At 47.5% G+C, this 26,632-nt stretch overlaps 1 protein-coding gene across 2 annotated transcripts in view; it reads left to right on the plus strand.

Annotated features, from left to right (window-relative positions):
• The first annotated feature begins 18,373 nt into the window (after positions 1-18,373).
• Positions 18,374-26,632, plus strand: part of FCRL4 (Fc receptor like 4) — a 9,354-nt gene continuing 1,095 nt past the window's right edge. The window contains exons 1-5 of one of the 2 annotated variants that reach the window (XM_081825375.1): positions 18,374-18,663; positions 20,464-20,484; positions 23,184-23,438; positions 24,494-24,751; positions 25,051-25,335. In XM_081825375.1, coding sequence (XP_081681501.1) covers positions 18,633-18,663; positions 20,464-20,484; positions 23,184-23,438; positions 24,494-24,751; positions 25,051-25,335 — 850 coding nt within the window. In that variant the 5' untranslated portion in view covers positions 18,374-18,632. The remainder of the gene's footprint in view (positions 18,664-20,463; positions 20,485-23,183; positions 23,439-24,493; positions 24,752-25,050; positions 25,336-26,632) is intronic. The other variant, XM_081825376.1, reaches the window with a different exon arrangement.

Genomic DNA, 26,632 nt, shown 5'->3' on the forward strand with positions numbered 1-26,632 from the left:
GGAAACAAAGGCAAAAATGAACTACTGGGACTTCATCAAGATAAAAAGCTTTTGCACAGCAAAGGAAAGAGTTAACAAAACTAAAAGACAACCTATGGAGTGGGAGAAGATATTTGCAAATGACTTATCAAATAAAGGGCTTGTATCCAAAATCTATAAAGAACTTAACAAACTCAAAACCCAAAAAACAAAAAAATCCAGTCAAGAAATGGGCAGAAGACATGGAATAGTCTTTTTCTAATGAGTTCTATGAGTACTTTATAAACTAGGGATACTAATTCTTTATCTATTATGTGTGATGTAGATATTCATGGTGTGCCATTTGCCTTATACTTTTGCTTGTGGTATTTTAATATGCCAAAGTCCTCTCATAGATTATGAAAATATATTCCTTACTAAGATGCTTTCTTCTAGCTGTGGGTTTTGGGTCATAAAACATATCCTGAGACTTCTTTAAATTTCTCTAAACCTGAAATCCAGACTTAGTCTCAAGAGAGGAAATATTCGTGTGAATGTGGGAGAAAAGCCACTTCTCCAATTGTGTTCTCCAAAGCAGAATGTCTTGATGGTCTTATTCTTAATATTCTTAATATTCTTAAGCCAAAAGCAGTGCTCATTGATGAATGAAGAGACATGTATGTGAAGAGTTATAACCCATAACACAGTAGCCCCTCAAAAACCCCTTTGATATCTGTTTCCTCCTGAGACTAATCTTTCTGTACATGAAATCATATTTACAAACTGTCTCCTCCTTGTAACTGTAAATCTTCTCTCCCTTCCTTGGATTGGAGGAAGTTGAATGGATCTATCTATGCATGCCACTCTGAAATCAATCTCTCCCCTCTTCCTTATCAGTGAATAATTAATGTGATTCTGCTTCCACAACTGGCATTTCTTCTGCCCCTGAGCAAGGTCAGGGCTGCTTTACATGCAGTAGGAGGGGTAAAAACGGAACAGAGGGAAGTAGGCACAAAAGGAAGAAGTAGTGGTTAGTGGTCTGCTGAGAAAGTTTTCAGAGGACTACAAAATCAAAAAGATGAGAAAATGAATAATTCTGTGCAAGTCTCTGGTTTCTTCTTTTTGGCAGTTCCAGGCAGAAGAAAAAGAATCTGTCCCTTCTTCTGTTCTCTCTTCAAGATTTCCAGGCAAGCCCAGCTCCCTGGCCAGTGCCCAGAGGCTCCTATGTATCTACCTAAGCCCCTTTTAACAGTGACAACAGTGTGGTCTCCCATCACCCAAGGCCACAGGAGCTCTGTAGTCACACCTGCCTGCCTCCCATTCTGTGTGAGCATGGCCTGCCCCACAGGTAAGCCTGACTTCTGAGGAATGGCAACGAGGGGATGAATAAGATCTCCAAAGAGAAGGGCAGGTTTTACAGGTGGCTATTGATGAAACAATGTCTGAGCTATAAATCTGCTCACAGTTCAGCAGCTGACAGACACCAGTGAGATGGATCTGAAAACAAACATGCACCAAGGGAGTCTTACTGAAAAGTCCCTGCTTCCTGCCAGAATCAAGTGGTCTCACTGTGAATCTGTTTTCAATACCCTGTCACTTTGCTTCAGCTTCAGGTTAACAAGGTACCTGGAATATTTCTTGGCACAAACTGCTTTTGTCCCTCTGTACCTGGTGGAATTAGAAAGATCCCCACACTAGTTTGGAAAAGAGAAGACACTTGCTCTCGACAGAGGCTTAAATCTACTGAAAGTGGGACTTGCTCTTTTATTCATAAAATATGAACAAGCTTCTTTTGGAATCAGGAACATGGTCCAAGTTATATGGCCTTAAATAGAAATGGGAATTTATTCCCATTGGGAATGGTTTTTAGAACACCGATCAGGAAGGTCAAGAATAAACTGGGATCAGAAGGCAGCATGCTGTGGGAAGCTGGCAGGAACCTGTCCCTCACCTGCCATGGGTGTCGTACTCAACCTCCCTGTGCCTCCATCTCCTTACCCTAAAATGAGATCAAACGTGCAGCTCATAAGATCTTGTGAAAATTAAATGAGTTAATGCATGTGAAGGGCTTAGAACTATGTCTGGAATTTACCAAATACTCAAATGTTAGTGATTTCTCTTGCTGTCTGCTCTTGCTTCTATCTGCCTACACATCAGTTTCTATTTTGCTTCTCTGACAGAACGTCCCAGCATCTGAAATTATCTTTTTTGCTTAACTGTTCACTTGTATGACATCGACCTTCCTTCACAGCCTCCATTGAGGGGGACAGTCTGCTCTGCTGTGTGCTCCATGCTGGTGCTGAGAACTCAGGCTGCCTTTCACTGACGCTCTGAATGCTTCTGCTCTGGAAACTGTCACTGTCTGGCACACCCGGACTGTTTCTGTCTCCCCAGGGAAGGCTGGACTTCTGGACTCAGGGAGGCGTGGTTGATCAAAATTCATCTGGTTCAAGTCAGACTGATAGAGAAGATGACCACATGCAACACTTGAAGTCCTGCCCCTGGGAGGTTTCCTTCATCACCTGCTTGGAGGGACGATGCTGATTGGGGATGCTATGTGACAACAGACCCCCTCCCATGAATTCCAGCACACTGTACAAGAACACCTGTGAAGCAAGCCCTGATTCCTCTTCTTCGGTTCCTTGTCTCCAGTGAACTGGTTTTACAGAGTTCGACATGGGGCCATAAGTGTGGACTGAGGGAGAAGACAGGCAGCAGAAGTCAAGCTACATGCTCCTACAATGCCCATATGCCAGCATGAGCCTGTGAGGAGGGACGCTGCTGTGCACGCACAGCCTGGTGGGGTCACAGGAGACTTGCTCATGATGGATGAGCACTTCAGATTGCCTCATCCTTCAATGTGCCATGATGGAGCATGAAATTTCCAGTAAGACCCAGTGGCGAACTGGATGCTTTTTCTGAAAAAAGAATATAGTTTGCCCTAAAACCCTAGGAGCCATGCCCTGATTCTCTCATCCTGGCTCCTTGGAAGCCCCATGCAACACCCATTTTGGCTACAGTCACTCCGGACAACACGAGATCTGCTGTATCCCTCGTCTCAAGTGGTTGAGCAGTTTCTGCAGCAATCTGAGCTTGCAGATCCTTCTCTTGCCCTGGGCCTGGCTGAAAACTGACTGCCTTATGGGCTACTCAGCAACTGGGTAAGAACAATACACTTAAGTGAGGAATATGTTGCCTCCAAAATCCAGAGAAATCCGCTGAGTATTTTATCTCTTCTTTAGTGACAAAGGGGTACAAGTGGCAGCAATTTGCTTTAACTCTGAAGATGTCCTAAGATGGGGTTAATAAAAACATCTAACTTACATGAATTCTGTGAGGAGAAATTGGATACTTGGGCCAATACATGGTGTTGAGCAAGTGCTTGTAAGTGTTAGCTCTGACGATGATGATGGTAATGCTGATTACGTTTATTATTGTTGTTATATTTGAAATTTAAGCAAGATTGTACAGAAAAGGCCTTTTTAGTTCTCTAAAAGCCTCCCTTTGCCCCTTCCTGGCCATGGCACACCACACAGTCAGTGTGGTCAGTCAGTGGGGTCAGAAGGAGCAGAGGTAACGTCTGACACAGATATGACAGGAGCCACATCTCTTCCACTCAGTCCCTTTACCTAAGGTTGAATCTCCTGAGTAACTCAGATACACAGCCAGGTTTGGGCTAGTTTGGGCTAATTAACAAAACCAACAATAACATAGGAAATATTGAGTACCAGATACTGTTACCTTCACTTAACATGCATTAATGAATTTAATCTCCATTTGAGAGGTATTATTACTGTTTTCCTCATTTCACAGACACAGAAATCAAAGCACAGGGTGGTTGAACAACTTACCCAAAGTGGCCCAGCCAGTAGCTGGCTGAGGAAGCGTGGCCCCAGAACCTTGCTCTGTTGCATACACACTATTCGTAAAAAGTACACCAAGGCCCACAGAAGCTAAGTGATTCACTCAGGTTAACCAGCCAGTAGCCAAATCACTAAATTTTCCAGGTGCAAAGCACCAGCTGGCTGCCCTTGGGAAGACAGGCATCTCACATTTTTCATTCATTCCACTAACACGTATGAAGCACGAGCTCTCTCTGCCAGGAGGGAGAGACACTGTGGGATGAGCCGGGGCACCGACAGCCAAGGAGTATATAGGGTGGCGGTCCCACGACATGTCCTGACTGCACATTTCTGGGCAAGGAGCCTGCCAGCCCATATTCTGAGGTGCCTGAAACAAGTGGACCACTTGTGTGCAATCCATCCCCAGAGAATGTGCCCTTGGCCAACACCAACACTTTGCCATGTGGGAAGGGTGCCAGGGCCAACGCCTGAAGCTGAGACTGCTGTGTTTAGTCCACACTTATGGGCTGGTTCACTTATTCAACATTTATTATGCATGTGCTAAGATGCTGAAATTCTCCTGATTTAACACTCAAAACAGAGAACTTGGGAAAAGTCTCAAAACAGGAATTTGAACATGCTGCATTCTACATCGCTTGCCTTCTTTGGCACTAAGCACACGCTGTACCTCCTGAAACAACCGCTTCTGCTACCCCCACCCCCCACTTCTGGCTAACTCCTACTTCTTCATATTCCAGCTCAGTGCCACTGTCTCTGAGAAGTCCCATTGTTCTCCCAACTCCATTAAAAATAATGATGAAAGGGGCGCCTGGGTGGCTCAGTTGGTTAAGTGACTGCCTTCGGCTCAGGTCATGATCCTGGAGTCCCGGGATCGAGTCCCGCATCGGGCTCTCTGCTCGGCGGGGAGCTTGCTTCTCCCTCTGACCCTCCCCCTCTCATGCTCTCTCTCTCTCTCTCATTCTCGCTCTCAAATAAATAAATAAAATCTTTAAAAAAATAAAATAAAATAATGATGAAAGATTATAATTCCTAATGATAATAATAGCTAGTCCTTAACACAGCACTTGCCTCGAGCCCAGCACTGTTCTAAGTGCTGGACATATGTTAACTGATTGTATACAGGATTGTTTACATATGAGGGACTTAGGCACAGGGAGGGCAAGCAAGTTAGCCAAGGTCACACAACCAGCAAATGATAAAGCCTAGTTTTGAACTCAAAAGTCTGGCTCCAGAATCAATACAAAGATGCCATAGATTTAAGACAATATTTTATGACACCTTTCAGAATGCAAAAAAGAAACACTGCATTAAATGTATACTAAAACCCTGTGTTGATGACAATTGATATATATTCACATAATTGTATCCCATTTTCTTCCTTGATGTTACATTTGACTTTTGTGTCCACGACTCCCTCTCACTGAGAGTGTACATTTTCTTCTGAACCACTTCAGCCAGCAGCAGTATATGGGTACTTTAGATGTCATGATACAGTGTGTCAGGCAGCAGGCGACCGATCTTGCCAGACCCTGTGCCTCTCTTGGTGCTGGATCCCTGACACTGTCTACCTTTTAGCTCCCTTGCCAGCCTTTCTCCCCTCCCTCTGATTCACCGTGGACCCTCCCCAGCCCCGGTCCCTAACTCACCCTTCCCAGCCAAGGACCAGGAGCCCATGTCGAGCCAGGGTGACCACAGCTGTCAGGTAGGGGCTCCAAGGGAGGGGCCCACCTCTGTGAGATGAGGCTTGTAAGGATGTCCTTGACAGCCCAGGTCCTGCTGAGACTCACTTGGGGTGTCAAGGGAGGCATGCAGCGGGTGGTTGGGGAAAGTGCCTGTGTGAGCGCTTGGCCACAGTCTCCCGTCTAACCTTGTCCTTCTTTGGGAGCATCCCGCATGTCTGGACATGGCTTATGCCCAGGTCTGGAGCGGCCGTCAGGGACAGGAAAGTGCAGATGAGCTTTGGAGCAATGCCTCTGTCTTTGCTGGAGTTCAGGGGTGCTGGGGTTCAGGGCACAGCAGAGCCCTGCCCAGCAGTGGCTGCTGGCCCCTTGGCATGGGCAGAGACCATTGCTCGGCACGTGGGAAGAGTGTGGTCTCTGCTGCTGGTTTCCTTCAGAGCCTGCTGCTACCATGCCCATTCCATCTTCGGAGAGAGCCTGAAGCCCCGTAGGATGAAGTTTCAGGACTGAGCTCTAAGAGGCTCACTGTTATTTTTTTTTACTACTCCTGATTCTCTCATTTCCTCCACCGGAGCCACTAGGAACACCTAGGAAGGCAAGCAGGGTCCAAGTCCCCGGCTCTTCTCTTCCAGGGACTTAGCCTCCAAATGGAGTGTGTGGTGCCACACAGTAGACACAGCGGGCCCTCAACAAACCTTATTTTCCTTTGTTTCATGAATGGTCTCCTCCTCAGGACCCCTCTGTTCTCTGCTCCACGGTGAAGAGAGGGCAGCCTCGGCTGAGCAGCCCAGGCATGGAGGGAGCCCCAGAGGCAGCTACAGTAAATGCATAATGTCCTGCAGGCGTGTCTTGATCTTGACTCAATCGTCAGGGTCTCCAGGTGCCAACCAGGATGCCCGTGTGCATCCCTCCCTGGAGTCCTCAGCCACTGCTTCCAAGAAAAGGAGAAATATGCACCAGGGAGCTGGCAGGATGGCCAGTGGCTCAGAAGTGCCCCATGAGGATGCTGGAGAAGGTTCTGAGACTGTCCAGTCCCTGACCTGCTCATGACCCACCCCGACACTCAGGGACCAGGGCTTGCGTGGCCCAGCTGCCCTCCCAGTTCTTTCCATCCCCTCACTCATGGCTATCCCTCCTGCACCCTGAGGTGAAGCCAGCCCCACCCCAGCCAGAACAGCCAAGGCACAGAAGGGACACAGGCTGAGGGGACCCGGGTGAGTAGGAGCTGCCCACAAGCCCCTGAGGGCCAGCCGTGCAGAGTCTGCTCCCACACATGGTGAGCAGGAGCACAGGCCAGGCCATGGTTGGTGTAGCAGAGCCCCTGGGGGACATGTTGCCACGGTCCTTGGGTTTGGTGGTGACAGAGGGCCTCAACCGGGTAAGCAGTGGGAGGAGACATGGACTCCGCCACTCGGGGCAAAACTGGCGTCCCTCTCAGGAATGTCACCGAGCCAGAACGAAACTTAGCAACAGCTCTTCGCTTTGGTCACAGGAAGACCAAACCCTGAGCTTTCAGCCACTTGAACACGTGGGCAGGACCTTCCAGTATGATTTAAATCTTGACGTTTGAATCTTGATTGTCATACATAGTTCCATCATCCACCTCATGAGACCCGTGTAAATGAATAAACTAAACATAAGAACGTAGTGTCGATAGTTCTGGTTGCAGTGAGAAAACCAGTTGTGAAAGCAAACTGCTGCAACGCTCCTGCACCGATGGCCGACTTCTAGTCCCACCACAATGGTGGAACACGCAGACTACATCATACTGCATTAACTTAATTACGTGAAAAACTACCTTCTAGCCAGTAAGTTCCTGGCTAACGGACTCCCTCACTATGCACCCTCTATTTCCCACTCTTAGGAAACAAATTAATTCTTAACACGGTTTTTAGATTAACTTCACAACATTTTAAAAGAAAAAAAACACTTGACTTTCCAAGGCAATTTGAGCATGCATGTTCTTTCTAGAACTTTTTTACATGTAATCAGCCTTAATACCACACATCAATTCAATGCAGAGTCCTAGAAATTTCAAACAGGTATGAAGTAAGGCTTTCATATCAAAGAATACAAATAATTGAGACAAATGTGAATCTGCCTTTACAGGCTAGTTCACTGCAACTGTTCCTAAAGCAGGGAACTGCTTCTCTTTTTCTTTTATGCCAAATTTCATAGAGTCCCTGGTTCTCCCAACAGCACAGACTGTCTCTCCTCTTACCTCCACCCCACTTCCCACCATATACCACCATCAGCCTCCTGGATTGCAGGAAAAATTAAAATCTTTGAAATGTTTCCAGAAACTTGAAGCCAAGTAGATGAGACATATAATTCTGAATTAAAAGCAAAGGAAAATAAATCCTAAAAAAGAAGAGGAATGCGACCCATTAGCTCCTGGGTGCTGCAGAAATAATAAAAAATATTATTGACAGGCAAGATGGGGAAAAAATGAATAGAGGAAGGAAGGAAAACCTGACAAAGTAGCTGGGGTGAAATCGAGACATGGTAGTGAATTTTACATGTCAACATACCTGGGCTCAGGGGTGCCCAGATAGCTGGGAAGACATTCATTCCGGTCGTGTCTTCGAGGCATCTCTGAAGACATCAGCATGGGAACCAGTAGGCCGGGCAGAGAAGGTCACCCTCACCAGTGTGGGCAGGCACCGTCCATGCTGCCGAGGACAGATAGAACAAGAAGTTGAAGAAAGGGCTTGAGGTGGTACATCCACACTCCGGGTTCTCAAGTCTTGGACTGTGGTTCTCGGGCCCACGGGTTTGGACCGGAACTCCACCAGTGGCTTCCCTGGGCCCCCAGCTTGTAGATGGCAGACTGTGGGACTTCTCCATACAAAGAAGTACATAGTATGGGTTATGCTTCCATAATTGCATGAGACAATCCCTCATAATAAACATTTTTCCTCTGGAGAACCCTGACTGATACAAAGCACAAAGAACTATCTAGTTCAACAAAAAATAGGACATGTTTGGAAGAAGAGCAGCATGGCCTCTGTGCTTTAGAGCCGGCGATCCTGGCAGGTGCCCATGAGCAAGTTACAAACATGTAAGATCTGAAAACAAGATGAGATATGAGAATATCTGGTTGACACATGGATAGTAAAGATCACTGCAGAGACTCAAGAATAATAACATCGGTTCACAGGGCACAATTGGGAATAGTCCCTTCCCCACTGTTTTTGGAAGACAGGTGACTCGGCAGAACAAGAAGACACGATTTGGGCTGGGCGGGAGTGCTGACCACCATGCATGCTGTTTGACCTTGAGAGCTTATTGTCCTCTCTGAGCCTCCGACATCTTCTCTACAAATGGGAGCGATTGCCCCATCTAGTAGGGTTGTTGGAAGACGAAATGAGACCTTCTAAGCAATGCCTGTTGCAAAGAAGACATATCATCAATGGCAAATTTAATGTTGGATCATTGCTACCATTTTTATGATGGGAAGTAAAGTCTCTTTTAGATATTCCAAAAACTACTCATCAGGAGGTCTCCAGTGAATCCTATTCATGTTGCTGCCATGATATTCTCCATCCTGGGTGTCCAAACCCAGGCACATACATAGGATCCTGTATGCATTCATCTAGGCTCATCCAGTCTTCAGACAGTATTTCAGTCAGAACTCTTGGTTCTGGCAACAGAACGTCTCTGGATCTCTTTTTTCAAAAGGGGGAAACTTTACTGGAAGTATATCAAGAGCTCAGAAAATGGGAGAATGAGACTTAGAAATGAGTGAGAACAAATGGGAGCTGGAAACCCAAGCATTAGGAGCCACAGTAAGTGTCCTGCTATAGAAACGTGACCCACGCACTGCCCCATCCACGGTCTTGGCTGCACAGCTCTGTGCCACCAGCAAGTCCCAGGGTAGAGATCTGACTTGCTGAGCCCAGGTCGCAAGCCCAACCCAAGGCAGCTCAGGCAATGGGGGATGAAGAGTCTTCTTCCTTGGGCTTTTCAAATAAGAGGCTATCCTGCCCCCCACCGTGCCGGTACTTCAGGTGAGTCCATCTAAAGGGAACTCAAAGAACCAATGGGAAGGGTGTGTGGTACTCAAGACATCAAATAAATAAGTAAGCAACAAAACTCTGCTGAAGACAGTAACACACAGCCCCACAAACTCAGTTCTTTCCCTGCCTGGAAAACTTGGACATTAAAAGAACATGAGTCTGAGAAGTTCTAGATTCTCTATGTTCCAATTACAGATTTATTTCATTAACCAGTTCAAATATTTTCTTGACTCTACTTTCTACTCTGAAATGGGAGATTTTTTTATTAGATGTGTTTTGTGATCTTTATAAAATCAATACACTAGCTGGTGTGACTTACCCCAATGCAGGAGATACTAATTCTATATAACAAGCCACCCTATAACTTTTTTTTAAAAGATTTTATTTATTTGAGAGAGAGAAAGAGAGAGCACAAGCAGGGGGAGCAGCAGGCAGAGAGAGAAGCAGGCTCCCCGCTGAGCAAGGAGCCCAACACGGGACTCGATCCCAGGACTCTGGGATCATGACCTGAGCTGAAGGCAGACGCTTAATCGTCTGAGCCACCCAGGTGTCCCATCCACCCTAAAACTTAATGGCTTAAGTCAACAGCCAGTTATTTATCTTGTGGTTCTGCAGTTTGGCAGCATGAGCTGGATCCAGCTAGACAGTTCTTATCACCTGGGCGCTGCTGGCCTGATTCGTCTGGACTCTTTTATGTGTTTCTGTTGTCAGTGGAAGGATGGTTTGGGCTGCCCGTTTTGTGATGGCCTCACTTGGCGTGGCTGGGATGACGGGGTCCTCTCCCCCATGGTCTTTCATCTTCAGCATCTAGCCCGGGCTTGGTCACATGGCAGTTACTGTCTGCCAAACAGTGAAGGCAGATGCATACAAAGCCTCTTGAGACAAATACCCAGAACTTGCACAACATTTCTCCTGCCCCTTCTAATGGCCAAAACAAGTCACAAGGCCAGACCATGTTCAAGACGCACAGAAACAGATTTCCTCTTTATGAGAGGAGTCACATTATAAGGTCATTCATGCAGGGAAGGAAAGCATTTGTGGGGTGCTGTAAGTGGTGAAAAGTTGAATATAGCCTGGACAAACTTAGTAAACAGAATGTAGATAGACCCTGCAGTGGTCATGGCTAACACTGCACTCATGAGAAATTTAAGTTCAGGAGCGCCTGGTGGCTCAGTCTTGATTTCAGCTCAGGGTCGTGAGCTCGAGCCCTGCATCATGCTCGCACTGGGCATAGAGCCTGCTTAGGATTCTCCTTCTCCCTCTGCCCCCACCATTCTCTCTTTCTCTCAAAAAAAAAAAAAAGAAAAAGAGAGAAAGAAAGAAGAAAGAAAAAGAAAGAAAGAAAGAAGAAATTTAAGCTCAAATTGACAATGTTTTGCAATGATAGGAACTTAAATCCCACATTACATCGTTGATTAGGAATCAGTCTGCACTAAAAAGTTAGAAATGGAACACATCTCAAACTCAGTAATTAAAACCACGAACTAGACATGCCCCTGAGATGAGCAAGTCAGAGAGATCAGAGTTTAGGTCTTCACCTGAGAGCAAGACACAGGGCACGGTGGTCATCGAGGAGTCTTGCTTGTCAAACGGCACCAAAGGGAAGAGGAAAAAAACAACTTGTTTCCGTCATCTGAGGAGCGGTCTGGCCTCAGCTCCCCACCAGAGATGAGATCAAATACGTGGCTCTTTTAGCAGATGAAACAATCCATTTAAACTGTAACAGTTTCTCTAAGAAGCGCTCATTAGGAATTGCCCCAAATTAGGGATTTTAGTCACTGAAGTCAGTTCCTAGAAATAAAAGGGTGGATTTAAATGCATAGTCCCAAATCGTGGAACTGAAAAGTGAATGTGGAAAATGTAAATCTGAACATCAACCAGCATGGTTAAACTGGCCTTTCCCGGTGAATATGATCACTGAAGAGTAAGGTGATCTCACACCTACCAACAAACCTGGCCACGTGGGAACGGCAGAACTGTACACACCTCAGCAGCTCTCCTAAATACAAGGACTATGGTGCAAAGTTTCTACCCATGATCGGGAGCGCTTGTAAACTTGTACAGTAATAAAACAAGAAAACTAAAGATTGTCACTATTTAACGTTTACAGAACTGAATTTTATGTTGCACACACACCATGAAATGCCAATTCTGGTCTTGATTTCTTGATGCAGGAGAAAAGACGTCAGGTTTCCAGTTCCCAATTTAAATGTAATGAACAATGAAAGAAAAGTAATAATTTAATTATGTCTACATTCCAATTTGTTTTTTCAAATTTGGATTTAGAATATAATCTCCAACTTTTCCGTGTTTATATTACGAGGCACACGTATCCAATAGTTCATTAAAAACAATTACACTTTTGTTGCATTCTGGCAGTTGATTTTTCTCACACCTCGCTTTCTTTACTCCACACTGCCTGCCAGCATCCCAAGGCTTTGAATTCACACCCCTTAAAATAGGCTGAGTCAGATTAAAACAGATGCCTGGGGCGCCAATCTATGAAAAGCAATTAAAGCAGAGTAAATCAGTAAAATGTAAATCTGCCCACTCCCATCAAGTAGACAGCACCCTCCAGTACAGTTTTTGAAATTATGCCTCTCTAAAACCTTCTCTCTGGTGAGGTTTTTGTGATGTGCACGCAGTTCCAGCCAAAAATCCGTAGCCACAGATGAAATTTGGAAGCCAAATGCATAGTTTAATGTTGTTTGCCAGTGGATGAGTGATTTTACTTTGGTGCTGTCAGGGAGCAAGAATTCCTGTCCCCTTCATGGTCCTTCTAGCCAAATTGACATGCGACAGATTAACAGGAAAAAATCAAGTTTAATAGCATATATATGGGGAATCCACACAGATATGGAAATTTCAAAGACCATCAGGCAAAATGAAGTACCTATGTCATCCCACACTAAGGAGAAGGGGGCAGGGGTCTGGGACTTTAGAGGGAAGGAGTGTGGTTCACAGGGCAATGCGGAGAAGAGCAGATGTTTGGTAATTAGGTGTTTGCTCTGCCGTGCAGATGGGTCACGCAGATAAAATTCATCTCTGCTAGTAACCCTCATTCTAGGAAAGACCCCCAGTTTAGATTCTTCTGTGTGGTAAGGGAGGGGCAAAAGTTTCTCTTGAGCCCCTCGATTGCCTTCAGCTCGGAATAATCTTCATGCTAGAGTGGCCCATTTGGGGGTAGTCTACCCTCAGTGCCTACGGTAGCTAAATTTTATTTTTTATTTTATTTATTTATGTATTCATTCATTCATTTAATTTGAGTATAGTTGACACACAATGTTATACTAGTTGCAGGCATACAACAGAGGTATCTAAGTTTTAAATTTTTTAATATACAGACTTCCAGTGAATTGCCAGGTTTGGAAAAATCACAAAATTGAACTAAAAATTACAGTTTAAAACAATTTTTATTTTGCTGATTTTTTTTTCAAAATGTTTTAACCAGTGATGGTGAAATAATAATAATAAAGTTAGTTTCTACTGTTGGAGAGGAAAAACTCTTATCTATCCTTCAAGACTCTTCTGACTGGTGTAAGAATTAAACTGCCATGATACAGATTACCAGGAGAAAATAAAATTTAATTACATCCGTATGGGGAATCCACATAAGCACGAGATTGCAAATATGTTGGGCAAAATGAGGTATTTATGTCATTCCGAACTAAGGAGAACAAAGGATCTAGGACTTAGAGGGAAGGAAAACAATGCATAGGAAGAGGGAAAAGTAAATTTTCGGTAGACAAATGTCTGCTGGTCCATACAGCAACGATGGGACACAGAAATCCTCACAACAGACTTGGCTAAGTTCTCCCTGTCTCCCACCCCTGGTTCATACTGTAACGTAGTTATCTATGGTGAGAGCTCCCTTGCTGGAGCAGGTCATCAGTCCAAATTCTTTTAGGCAGTCCGGGGGGAAGGTCAAAATTTCTTTCTGAATCTTGACTGTTTTCAGCTCAAAATAAGCTGCATGCCAAATTGGCACACCTTGAGGTCACTGATTCTAATCCCCACACTACATATAAGTGAAATCAGTGGAAAGCAATATGTCCTCTCCCCTTCCAAACAAGTGTTAGGTGTCCCCCCCACCCCACATCTGGCCCAGGACTATGGTCAAATGGAGGCCTTCACACTATACATCTAAAAGTTTAAAAGTTAGAGCTCAATCTAGTAAACTAATAACATAGATTTTATCCCCCTGCCTTGACAAATATAGCTTTATTATAACCTGGTAGTCTAGGTTCAAATAGAAAATTCTTGGATCCTTGGGATTCCCTACAGAACATGGCAGTGTAAGGAAAGTAAGCTTCTGGTCGCTGACCCCAAGCCCGCAGTGTCCTCCTTCTCTCCCCATGCCCAGCTCCACCCCGTAGCAGAATACTTGTGAACAAGCCAGCCTGCACACACCAGCTCCTTACACATCCTGCAAACACTGTTGTCTTGGCCATCGCTCAGAAAAAGATTAGCAAATGTGACAACATGTTAACAATTGATGAATCTAGGTAAAGAACATACCAGTATTCATTGTGTTATTCTTGCCATTTTTCTAAAGGTTTTAAATTTTTAAAAATGTAGGGGGAAAAATCAGCATTTTGTTTTAAAAAGATAATAAATCTCAAAGTGGTGACGTGCATTGACTTTGACCTGTACAGCTCTTGAGTGACAGAGCGAGTCCACCGCCAGGCCTTAGGCTGCAAATCTAGTTCCTCACCCTCTACCACATCAGTGTGGGTCGTGAGTCTGAGCACTAAAGAGCTGTGATTCTGTTCTCAACTGGCCCTTTTTTTTTTTTTTAAGATTTATTTATTTGAGAGAGAGAGCATAGAGGAGTGCAGAGGGAGAGGGAGAGAGTCTCAAGCAGACTCAGAGCTGAGCACGGAGCCTGATGTGGGGCTCGATCTCACAACCCTAAGATCACGACCTGAGTTGAAACCGAGAGATGGACACTGAACCGACTCCACCACCAGGCGCCCCTCAGCTGGTCCAGTTTGTGAGCAGAAAGATCTGTATGTTCATGAATATGGAGGCATCTAGACTTAGAACAAGTGACCATCTTGGAAAATTTTCTAATACCAAAGAGGAGTGTCTTTTGCCATTGGAGGTTAGAACTATCCGTATCTGTATGTAGGAAAAGTGAAAGAAGTCTTGCAGATAGCATTGGCCTCCAAAAATGTGTAACAGAGCGGACGCACTGCCTTTTCTCTGAGGGTCAAAGTGGACGATTCTAAGGACTTACTCTTCCATCACTTGCAAGTCAGCCTCGGGACAATGGTTACAGAAACCACAGCTGCTGGTTTGGGAGCAGAGTCTGTTAATAACAAGATTTATAACAAATTTATCTGTTCAGTATTTTTCCTCTCATAAAGTATTCTCAAGATGACAGATTTCCTGTCCCTTACTTAAAAATGCATAACATTCCCCCAGTAGTGAGAAACATACCCAGCACCCAGATCTTAGTTTCTAAATGCCATTTTCTACAGAAAAAGACAGAGATCCTTGGAGGAATGGCTGGTTCTAGAGCAGGGGCAGGAAAACACAAGACAAGCCCAGAATATCTTGTAGTGCCAGAAAGTTCCAGAAGTGCTCCGAGAAAAGCAAAAGGATGAGGGCATGTCAAAGGGACACAGGAGCTAATGTGAAAGAGCCCCGAGTGGCCAAAGCTGGAAACATTTGAGCAATGAAATAAAGTAGCCTAGCCTTGGATTATTACCTAACGTACAAAATAAATATACATGAGTCTGTGGTGATAGAAACAAATGACTGATTGAATAAATGAATGAATGAATGAACACACACACAAACAAATAAATAAATGAAGGAGAAGAGACAAGTCTTCCTTACAGAGCTGGAACTTAACCCCTTCCTTGTCCCACCCCCCGAGGGACAGGACCTTGTGGCTTGTTTCCAAACAACCGAGTGTGGAAAGGGACAAACAGCATCTTCACGTTGAAGAAACCTGGTGAGATCACCAGAACCACATGATCACGATGAGCAGCACCTGCAATAATTATGCCGATATCACAGATTCCCTGATAGGACATGACAAGAAGTACACGCGACTCCTGTGTCATTCTTTCTGAAAGCCCAGACCTCCAGTCTCATGTTTTCATGAGAAAAACACCAGACAAATCCAGACCGAAGACATTACCAAATATTTGACTGATGTTCTTCAATACAATCAAGGTCACAAAAAAAGAAAAAAAAAAAAGAAAACTGAGAAACGGTCACAAATCAGGGGAGACTAAGGAGAGGTAAACAAATGCAATGTGGTATTTTGGATGGGATATTAGAAGAGGAAAAGGCTATTAATGGAAAAGCTGATGAAATCTGAATAAAGAGTCGAGCTGATTAATCCTAAGGTACTCATCCTGGTTTCTTAGTATTGACAAATGACCCGGTACAGTGTGAGATGACCACCTTCAGGGAAACGGGAACGGGGTGAGAGATATATGGGCACTTTCTTTCCTGTCTTTGCAACTTTTCTGTGAGTCTAAACTCATTCCAAAATTTAAAGTTTAGTCTTGAACTATAGGATTTTAAATGCTTTTTTTTTTTAATATGAAAAAGATCAGGATTTTCACAGTTTCTAACAGTCACTGACTCCAAGTAGTACTGGCCTCCCTTCATGTAAAATCTAAACGCTGTCCCCGATTAATCAAGCCACAGCCTAGTAAATTGTGGTCTATGCAATGCACAGCTGATATTTTGAAATGAAACCACAGTTTTGGTGCCGTAACTGAGACATTCATCTCAGTGACTCAAACACAACTGAAAAAAACAGCACTTAACTTATTTAAACTATTTAAGTCTTTGGAAGTTGACTGTAAACATGACTTTGTTTTTTTTTGTTTGTTTGTTTGTTTTTTAAAGATTTTATTTATTTATTTGAGAGAGAGAGAATGAGAGACAGAGAGCACGAGAGGGAGGAGGGTCAGAGGGAGAAGCAGACCCCCCGCTGAGCAGGGAGCCCGACGTGGGACTCGATCCTAGGACTCCAGGATCATGACCTGAGCCGAAGGCAGTTGTTTAACCAACTGAGCCACCCAGGCGCCCCAACATGACTTTGTTTAACATGTGTGTTTGGACATCTTATATCATGTCATGAATGCAAAATTTTATTTGCTAATTGAAAGCCTCTCTTTCAACAAAATTAATGCCAGAAACAAGAGAACAGAGGATAGGACTTCAACTTCCCCTCAAGCCTTCGTCAATCAATAATATTCGAGTTTTCCACTTCTGTAAACCACTCTTGTTGGTTGGAAACTGTATCAGTCATGAAGCGTGTCCCAGTTCATGGCTGTAGAATAGTCATAGTGACATTGAGTGTTCACGGTGCACCGGGCTCTGGGCCACGAACTCTACAGCATCATTGCTCTCATACATACATTGATGCCAACATCCCCCTAAAGTGGATATTATTTTTACCTCCTTTGTAGTAGTAGTGCTGAGAGTGGGGCCTGAGGACGCTAACTAGGTACTTGACCAAGGTCACATAACTAATAAGAGGCAGAGGCAGGATCTCATCTCAACTCTCCTGAGACAAATAAAGGCAGCGGAGACAGGGTGCAGAGGCCAGAGGGCTAGGTGACAAAGGACCGAATGCCACTTGACCCCCTTTGTGTCCCCAGAGGGCCTGATGTCTATGGCTCATATGGCTCATACCACGTTTTATAAGGTTTTGAAAGAAATGCATCTTATTCATCTTATTATACTTCTAAGGTCCTGGACATTGCGTGGAATATAACTGATGTTCAACACAAGCTCGTCGGAGAAAGAAGCTGTTGTAGACGCATGGACACACGTCGTTACATTAGAACAATAGCAAACGTTCATTATTCATCCTCTGTCTGATGTCCTCTGCTCACAGAAAGATCAGGGTCATTTACTCATGGATATCTTGAGGGTGAGGATGATGGTGATGGTGACCACCTTCTACCCTTGTCCATGCTCATCACTCAGTCCCAGAATGATGCCTTCTCAACTTGGGTGTTTCTTCCACTGAGAAACCTCTCCTGGGTCTCCAGAATTGGGTTAGATTTCCCTCCTACTGGACCATCAGAGCACTTTCCACTCTGTATTTAACTCCCTGCTGGCTCTTCTGCCTGCCCCACTAGAAGTAAGTAAAGCCTACTGAGTCTTGCTTACCACTGTACTCCCAGCACCCGGCCCCATATATAACATACCGTTACAGAATCCGGATGGATTTGTCAAGATATTCCTGTAACAGATTTTAGATTCTAGAACACTAAGTTAAAAATGTTACAGTCCATTCTCTAGGAAGAGCGAGACAGGGCTATAATTTATTCTGCGGTCTATGTCCTAATCAGACCAAAGTGTGTGACTTCCTCTGAGACAAATGACTCAAGATATTTTCATATGTGACAGACAGGGTATGAGTTGTCTTATGATTCAGATGCTTCATCGTATATGAATGGTCAGCTGGGAGTGGTCCAGCAGAGGCCTTGGGGTTCGGAGGAGTGTCTTTCTGCATTGAAAGAGGACCTTTTGGGGCGCCTGGGTGGCTCAGGTGGTTGGGCGTCTGCCTTCAGCTCAGGTCACAGTCTCAGGGTCCTGGGATCAAGTCCCTGCATTGGGCTCCCTGCTCAGCAGGGAGTTCGCTTCTCCCTCCTCTCTGCCCCTCCCCCCGCTGCTTGTGCACGCCCTCTCAAGTAAATAAATAAAATCTTAAAAAAAAAAAAGAGAGAGAACTTCTCCAGCTCTGGAGCGATTCAGGTACCTCTTCGGATTATGTGAATCTCAGCAGGATTGCAGTCTTGCCTGGTATCTGGTAGCAGAGAGAATGTGTTGCATTGTCCTTGGAAGACAGTGGCTGAAGTTTCTGAAAATACGGTAACTAAAGCTTTGAGGAGCTTTTCACACCAAGAAGTCAGAGTGCTACTTCAGGCATTCTGTTAAATAGTGACTTTCGTTCTCGGGAGTCTCTGACACCAGGTAACATGCTGCTGGTATTTTAAGAAAGATTCCTCTACTTCCCCTTTTCACTTGATGACTGCACGAGCTGTTCTCAGAAGCACCTCGCTGCACTCACTGCCGGCCGCTGGGCCTGCGCCTTGTTCGAACTGTTCCTCGGGGTTCCGGGGCACGCTCCCATGCTCCCGTGGGCGTCTCTGCTGTTCCTCGGTAAGTGCTGGTGGGGAAGCCTCCGCTCGAGGAGGAGCCAGGACCTCTCCACGAGCCAAAGGCTTCCCCTGTGGACTTTGGGACAAGTGGATTATTTATGCTCCTATTTCAGAGCCACAGAGAATGAACCAAGGGGAAGATACTGAGGGGATTGGGGGGGATTGATTTCCAAAAGTGCGTCCATCACTTGCTTTTAATTGCCTACAAAAAATTCCTCCTACTCAAGAAGTGGGCTTATTTTTCCATATAAAAAAATCTACAGTTAGGGTCTGCTTGGCTGGCTCAGTCGGTGGAACGCTTGACTCTTGATCTCAGGGTTGTGAGTGTGACCCCCACGTTGGGTGTAGAGATTACTTACAAAAAACTTAAAAAAAAAAAACTTAAAAAAAAAATCTGCAGTTAGATTCAGTTACCTCCCCAATCACAGATCATGGAGACCCAGGCTGAAAGATGAACTGAGTCTGTGTGAATGTCCTAATTGTGAGCTGATGTAGAAACGAGCTTCTGCTGGGAATAGTTATTTCTTTCTCGGTGTCCTACGATCATGCCTGCTCTGATAATTGCAAAAAGCATGAAAGGAGCAGAAATAAGGTGGTTTCCCTTCGATTATTTCTCCCTGCTTCTGTACTATTTTCAATATTTGTCCAAGTGAGGCACTGATTTCCTAGTAGCTCAAACTAGGGAAACAAAGACCAGTCAGTCAGTCGTACAGTAAATATTTATGAAGCGTGTTTGTCTTATTCCCAGCTGCATGTCCAGACCCTAACTAAAGGAACAGTTATTAGTGTGGCTGGCACATCATGGGAACTCGGTAAAAAGTGAATGAAGGGGGACACTGGGCACAGTGCAGTGCTGGGCAGCGAGAGGACACAGGGACGTGGAGGACAGTCTCTGCCCCCAAGAGCTGACCCTCTAATGAGGAAATCAAGGTACAAGTGCAAGAGCATTTGACTTGAAAATATAGACAAAAATATTACACAGGGGGTTATAAGATAATGTGTGATAATTATTCACTCTTGCTGATAGTAATTAATAATTAATTGCTGAGCCCTGACTATGCCAGACACTCCTCGAAGAGTATCCCATGTATTGATCTATCCAATCTTCTAACAATCAATGAGTTGGAACTGCTATAAGTCCCATTTTACAGATAAGGGAGCCAAGGCACAGAGACAGTCTCTTGCCTTAAGCTCCGTGCAGTGGCAGAGCCGGGAGGGAAACCCATCCATGGCATTGGGACCACGCTGTTAGCCGCCGTCCCATGCTGCATGTCCAATTTCCAGCCCCAGGGAGCTGTGACTGCGGTGTTCTGAGCCTAGAGCAGCGTGAGGGCACGGCAGCCCACAGGCATCCAAGAAGGCTTCATGGAGGAAGTGGCTTTGCTCGGGGTGTCGGGCTTGGGTGTGACTTGACTTTGCTCGGTACTGAAGGAGACTAACGTCCCGGGCGAGGAGACGGTGAAGCCCCGTAGGACAGCAGCCACAGCACGGTCGTGTCTGAGGAAGAGTGACAGTGGCCATTCATGGAAGACTTACTAATTAGACTCACTGTAATAGGACTACGAGGCCACTTTTATGGTCCCCATGTGACCGATGAGGAGAGGCAGGCTTGGGAGCTTGCCGTAGCTTGCCCAGTGCTGCACGGCTCAGCTTCAGGCCTCGGTGGCCCTGGCTTCTCCGGGTGGTGGAGCTGGGCGCTCCTCTCCCGCCCTCGGATGGGCTGGGGCGGGCAGTGGGCTCTCTGGGTGGGAGGGCTCGGCTCCATGCCTCTTGCTGACCTTGGCCCTCACCTCTCTTGCAGCCGCAGTTGATGGACAGCTTGGTAAGTAGGTCCCCTTTTCCTTTTTTCTTTTATGTTTCTAGATATTCTAGTGACCATCTCTGCACGAAATGCTGGTAAGGGGGGGCCTGGTACTCGCGTCCTCATCCTGAGGACTTCAGGCAGGGCAGCATCACCTATGACCCTGACCCTAGGAGCTGGGAGTCACACTCTTGGGCCAAATCCGCCATTGTGTCAGGTGAACCTAAGGGGCCTGGGACGCAGGACAGGGAGGTCAAGGAGGGGTGTGTCCCCACCTGATGTGGGGTGCTGGCCAGCCTGACAGAGTGCGCAGCCCCTGGAGGAACACTAGGAATAGGCTGAGACCCCAGTGGCGTCGGAGGGAGGCCGAGGCGCAAACAGCTCTGCTTCTGCACCCTCTGTGGCCCAACCCAGCACGGCCACAACCACTTGCAACCACTGCATCCCAAACTCCAGCACGCTGTGAATAGCTCAGATCACAGTGCTTCTGAGCGCCCATCCTCTGGTCAGCAGGAAGGCCCCCTTTCCGGGGGAGCTGTCTCCAGGTGTAGTAGTAATCCCTGAAAATCCCTTCAAGAGCACCGAGTTCATCCTGGGGGCTGCTCGCTGTCACCCAGCCCCAGCCAGCTGGCGTGCACCCTCTCCCCTGTGGCTCCTGGCTCCGCAGTCCTTCCGCTCAATGCTTGGACACAGACCATCTCCCACAAATCGCTGCCCAACTGGGAAGAGACTGTAACTTGACAGAACTTTGTTAAACACTCCGGGATGGAGAAATAGAATACAGAAAGTGTCTTAGATTAGCTGCTAGACGTGGTTAAGCTAGAGCTCACTGACTCAGTCCCAGCCTCACGAGGCCCCGACAAGATGTGTCTTCTTGCAGCACATGGCAGGGGCAGGTACAGGACCGGTGAGGAATCTGGCGGCACCCCCCTAGCTGAAGCTTCCCCTCCTTGGGGCAGGAGAACTGCTGCCCCGTCCCGACTTCCCATCCCAGAGGCTTCCCAGGAATACAGACAGTGGGGATTTCTATTCTCTCCAGGAGAAACACGACTTACTGGAAACATGGGACATTCTATGCAATCCTCTAAAGAGAGAAAGAAAAAGTCTGCAGAGACACATGAACGTTTGCATTACCAAACAGAACATTGAGCTGCTTCATCTAAAACGAGCGTTCAGGTTACTCTCTGCCCCCAAACACAGGGAGGGTATTTCCTTTACATTTGGGTGTAACTAAAAGATCTATTTGGGCATTCTTGCAGACAAAGGTAAGAATACTTCAAGTCTCAAGCTTTAGAAAAGCAACCATTTGTAGGTCCTTAAAGGTAGATAGTCCTCCTTATCTGAGTGTCAAGGTACTAAAGAAAAAACACACCTCAAGGGATTCCACTTAAAATTTTATGGTAAATTACATACCCCCATAATTGAGATTTTAGTTTTGAAAAATAAAAATAATGCAAATGGAAATAATCTGGCTTATTTCTGCTTCACAGAATTTAGATTACCATAGGCAATTTGCAGAACAAATTGAATCGAATATTGATTTTTTAAATGTGGTAGCTGTCACAACTTCAGGCACCCTGATGGCTCAGGGCGGGAAGCTGGGGGAGGAGGGAGGCACCTAAAACTATAAGAGAGCTCCCCCCCACCCCGCCCCGAACTTGACCTTGCTTTGCTCCTTTACTGCAGGGGTGAAACCTCCTGCAGCAACCCCATCCCCAACCCCCTCCTGGCTCTGTTCCCCTGACAACCCCTCACCCAGAACTCCATCCTGTGGCCGCTAACTATTCCCAGCGTCCTGAATTCCTGCCTCTCCGCCAGAATCTTGAGAGGGCACTTTCCAATCCCATTCCCTGGTGCAGCCGCGTGCGGTCAGCCCATCAACCCACGGATCTTTCGGCGGGCTGGACAGCAGCAAGACAGGGGGAGGTGTGCGAGAGCGTGTTTCCAATAGCGAGTAACATCCCAGGGAAGAACAATGTCTCTTTCCTCTTAAGTTTATCACTGGGGCCGGCCAGTTAGACAGACAAAAGATAGGTGAGCAGGGGAAAGATGTGTATTCCCTTTTCAGAGGGGCGTGCAGAAACTGCGAGCCAGGGAGACGGTTAGGACTTGGGGCTGGGACGCCGTCTGAGCAGGGAAAAGGCCGGGATGAGGGCACCTGCGGGAAAACAAATGACGTTCAGGAAAGACAAGCCAGCCCTTTGGAGAACAGATAGATGGCAGCTGAAGTTTGTGACAATATCTGTTGAGTCCCTGGTGATCAGGGTCAGGGCTTCGTGACAGCTCCTGGGGAGGCGATTTATAACAGTATTCTTTGGGGAGGCCCTGCTGTTAAGCAGGTATGGGTGTTCGGAATAAAATAGGAAACCTATTCTGCAATACCGTCAGCTCAAGATACTTTTTAGGCCACAGTGGCGTGTTCTGAATACCTTCAGTGACCAAGCACGGGCAGGCAGCAGGGAGTCCCGAGGGACTTCCCCCAGGGCCGGCCAGTGTCTCCCCCTCCCACAGTACCTGGGGCCTGCTGGGGTTCTCCCCTCAAGGCCAGCCTGCTCCTACAGACCACCGAGTGGCCACTACACTCCCGGGATAGGCGGACACAGCTGGAGAACCCGCAGTCCTCCCGGGGGTGTTCCGGGTCCTCGGGTCCATCCCACACAGAAGACTGCGCTGCGGACCACAGGGGTCTCCATCGCAGACTCTGTCTCTTCCTTCCTCAGCAGCTGCACCCAAACCCGTGATTTCCCTCCATCCTCCATGGACCACCTTCTTCAAAGGAGAGGCAGTGACTCTGACTTGCGTTGCACCTCGCGTCCGCGCAGCAGGGAACATAAAATGGTACCGGTGGTACCTCGGGACAGAAATGCTATGTGAGACCCCAGGAAACACCCTCAAGGCCCGTGTCTCTGGAAGGTACAAATGCCAGACCCAGGACTCACTGCTAAGTGATGACGTGAGCTTGATCTTTTCTTCAGGTGAGCAAGAGGGTGAGTTAGTGCAAATGTTAGAAGTGGTTCCGGTGCATCCTAGTCCCCGGGAGCTGGCGAGACCCGGGCTCCTTCTTGCTGCTCGAAGCCCCGACCTCCTCCGGCCTCATGTCCTTAGTGTTCCTCGTGTCTACAGGTGTTTTTCACACTACTGTTGACATTAGAGTTTCATCATCTAATGGTAATCAGTAGACCTCCCTGCACGTTTACACAGTGGAGGAGGAGTTCATTTTTAGGGGATTCAAAACAGAAGCCACCTTAGCCCCGGCCCTCCGGGCACGCACAGCCGCCACCCGCAGGAGAAACGACACAGACAAGAATGCACTGAGCACCAAGCAGGTGCGAAAAGCGGCCTCGGACAAGAGTTTGGAGGAGAAGAGTCTCCGCCTCAGGCCTGTGTCCCCACCTGTCCTGACACCTGACCCTTCCCTGCTGCTTTCCCGCCTCGGGGGCACCACTCTTCCTGTCCCGATTTTCGCAGAGAATGATTTGGACCACTGCACGGCCCTGTGCTGGGGGAGAGGCTGTCCCTCAGTTGCCTTAGACAGAGAGGAGAGAACTGACCTCTCACAAGGATCTGAAGAGCAGGAGCATGTCCGCATGGGACCCATTCCCCATCCCTCGCCCCTGGGTCTGTGTCTGACCACAAGCCTGCTGCAGAATGAGCCCCAGTGCACGGTGACACTTTCTAGTCTGTTCCCTCCACGGTGACTCCAGCTCTGGGACCGGGGAGCAGGCTGGTGTGATTTTAACCGTGTTCGACAATGTCTGAGTGTCGCTCACCTCCCACTCAGCTCTCCATCCCCACGTTAGAATCCTCTACTAGGAATCTGTCCTTGAGTGTGAAACAGGTGCTGGGTTGGTGTGTTTGGGACTTATTTACGAAACAGGTCATGAGGATTTGGAAGGAAATGAGTGAGCCTGGGGCAGGAACCTAAATCCTGTGGAAGATAAAAGAGAACCCGTCGAGCCTCGTGAGCTGAGCTGCACGGAGGAAAAGGGTGTTCCTGAGTGACAGGCTCTCATCTCTGTGTGCTTTCCAGGATTGCTCATCCTTCAGGCTCCACACTCCGTGTTTGAAGGTGACATGCTCCTTCTGAGATGCCAGGTGAAGGGGAGAGAGAAACTGGGCACTGTGAAATACCGCTGGAATGGGCAAGTTATCTCTACCTCTGATAAAGGCCAGGATCTTTTGATACCACAAGCAAGTTTGAACAACAGCGGCCATTACCAATGCACTGGATTTCTGGAGAGAAATCAGCACACCTATAGGTCAAATGAGAGAATTATTAAAATTCAAGGTAAGCTCTTCATTTCATATAGATTGCTGAGTAATGTCAGGGTGGGGAGCTGGGTGTGATGAGGGATCCATACGTTGATGCCCCAACTCTGGATAATGAGAGGTGTAGGTCCTCCAGCAAACACAGTGAGCGGGGTCATTGCACTGGGAGCTGAGAAAGGATGATGGGATAGCGGGGTCGATGAGTCTCTGTCTTGCTGTGTGTCTGTCTGAAGTTCCCTGGGACCAAGAAGCCAAGGCTGCCCATCCCGGGGCTCTAAGTACCGCATTCTGAGAACTCGGTTTACCTCTTCTCTCCAGAACTATTTCCACGTCCAAAGCTGGAAGTCACACCCCCCCAGCCTACGGAGGGCGGTTCAGCAAACCTGAGCTGTCAGACACGGCTGCCCCTCGAGCGGCCGGATGCTCTGCTGTCCTTCATCTTCTTCAGGGACCGCGGGGTCCTGCTATCCAACTGGAGCAGGTCCCCGGAACTCCAGATCACAGCCATCTGGAGAGAGGACTCGGGGTCCTATTGGTGTGCAGCCGCAGCTGGGGTCCCCAGCATCCGCAAACACAGCCTCCCGATGCAGGTCCACGTGCAGGGTGAGTGTCGGAGAGCCGGTGGAGGGCGGGGCTGTGGCACCCTCCCCGACGGCTCCCCGTGGCCTGTGCAGGGACAGACTGCCCAGCACTGATGGATTTAGTCATCCTGACGGATGCAGGCTGGCACTGAGAAGTCAGGTACTATATAATAAAAGAAATACAGGGCTCATTTCTACCACGATCTTTCTAAAAACTCAGACTTCCTTTGGAACTCTAGCATGAAATGATAGAGTGGTTCATGAAGTTAGATACAAAAGTTAGGGAAAACAAACAAAAAGCAAGGTGTCCTGAGCTGACACATTCTAGAAGGCCAGATCTTGGGGCAAACTATTGAGGAGATCTGCCTCAGCCTCTTCCTAATCAATAGCAGCAAATAATGGGAGTGCCCACCACATGCGATGCACAAGAGGACACACAGGTAAAGTTAAACATGGTAAGTATTGTCTTGTCTCAGGGACAAAAGCAGGACTCCTGGAAATGTGTGTGGTCCAGCCCGGTGGGCGGCCACTGTCTCTGCCATCTATCCCTGCAGACAATCCAGACTGCCAGCTAGGACATCAGACAAAACTCACAGGCGTCTTCAGGGATAACCAGTTTTTCTGTCCTGGGGCTCCGTGTGTCAGGATGGAACTGTTACATTTGGCGACGTTCTAGGTCCAAACTCAACAGTCTACAGGCTACAAAGCCAGCCACTGCTGGAGTATATCTTCAAGTCACATAAAGAGTGTCCCCATCCAACGTGCCAGCCCTGCCCTCCCCACACGGACCCTCACCTGCCCTCTCGTGTTCACGCAGGTGTCCCACGGGCCCTCGCCTGCCCTCACCTGCCCTCACCTGGGCCTCACCTGCCCTCTCGTGTTCATGCAGGCATCCCAGTGGCCCTCGCCTGCCCTCACCTGCCCTCTCGTGTTCACACAGGCGTCCCGTGGCTCTCACCTGCCCTCACCTGCCCTCACCTGCCCTCACCTACCCTCACCTGCCCTGTCTCGTTCATGCAGGCATCCCGGTGGCCCTCACCTGGCCTCATCTGGCCTCACCTGGCCTCACCTGGCCTCACCTGGCCTCACCTGCCCTCACTTGGCCTCACCTGGCCCCACCCGGCCTCTCGTGTTCATGCAGGCATCCAGGTGGCCCTCACCTGGCCTCACCTGGCTTCACCTGGCCTCACCTGCCCTCACCCGCCCTCACTTGGCCTCACCTGCCCTCACCTGCCCTCACCTGCCCTCACCTGGCCTCACCTGCCCTCACCCGCCCTCACTTGGCCTCACTTGCCCTCACCTGCCCTCACCTGGCCTCA

This window comes from Leptonychotes weddellii, chromosome 6, assembly GCF_054177405.1.
Source record: "Leptonychotes weddellii isolate Sample4059 chromosome 6, ASM5417740v2, whole genome shotgun sequence".
NCBI classification, from domain to species: Eukaryota; Metazoa; Chordata; class Mammalia; order Carnivora; family Phocidae; genus Leptonychotes; species Leptonychotes weddellii.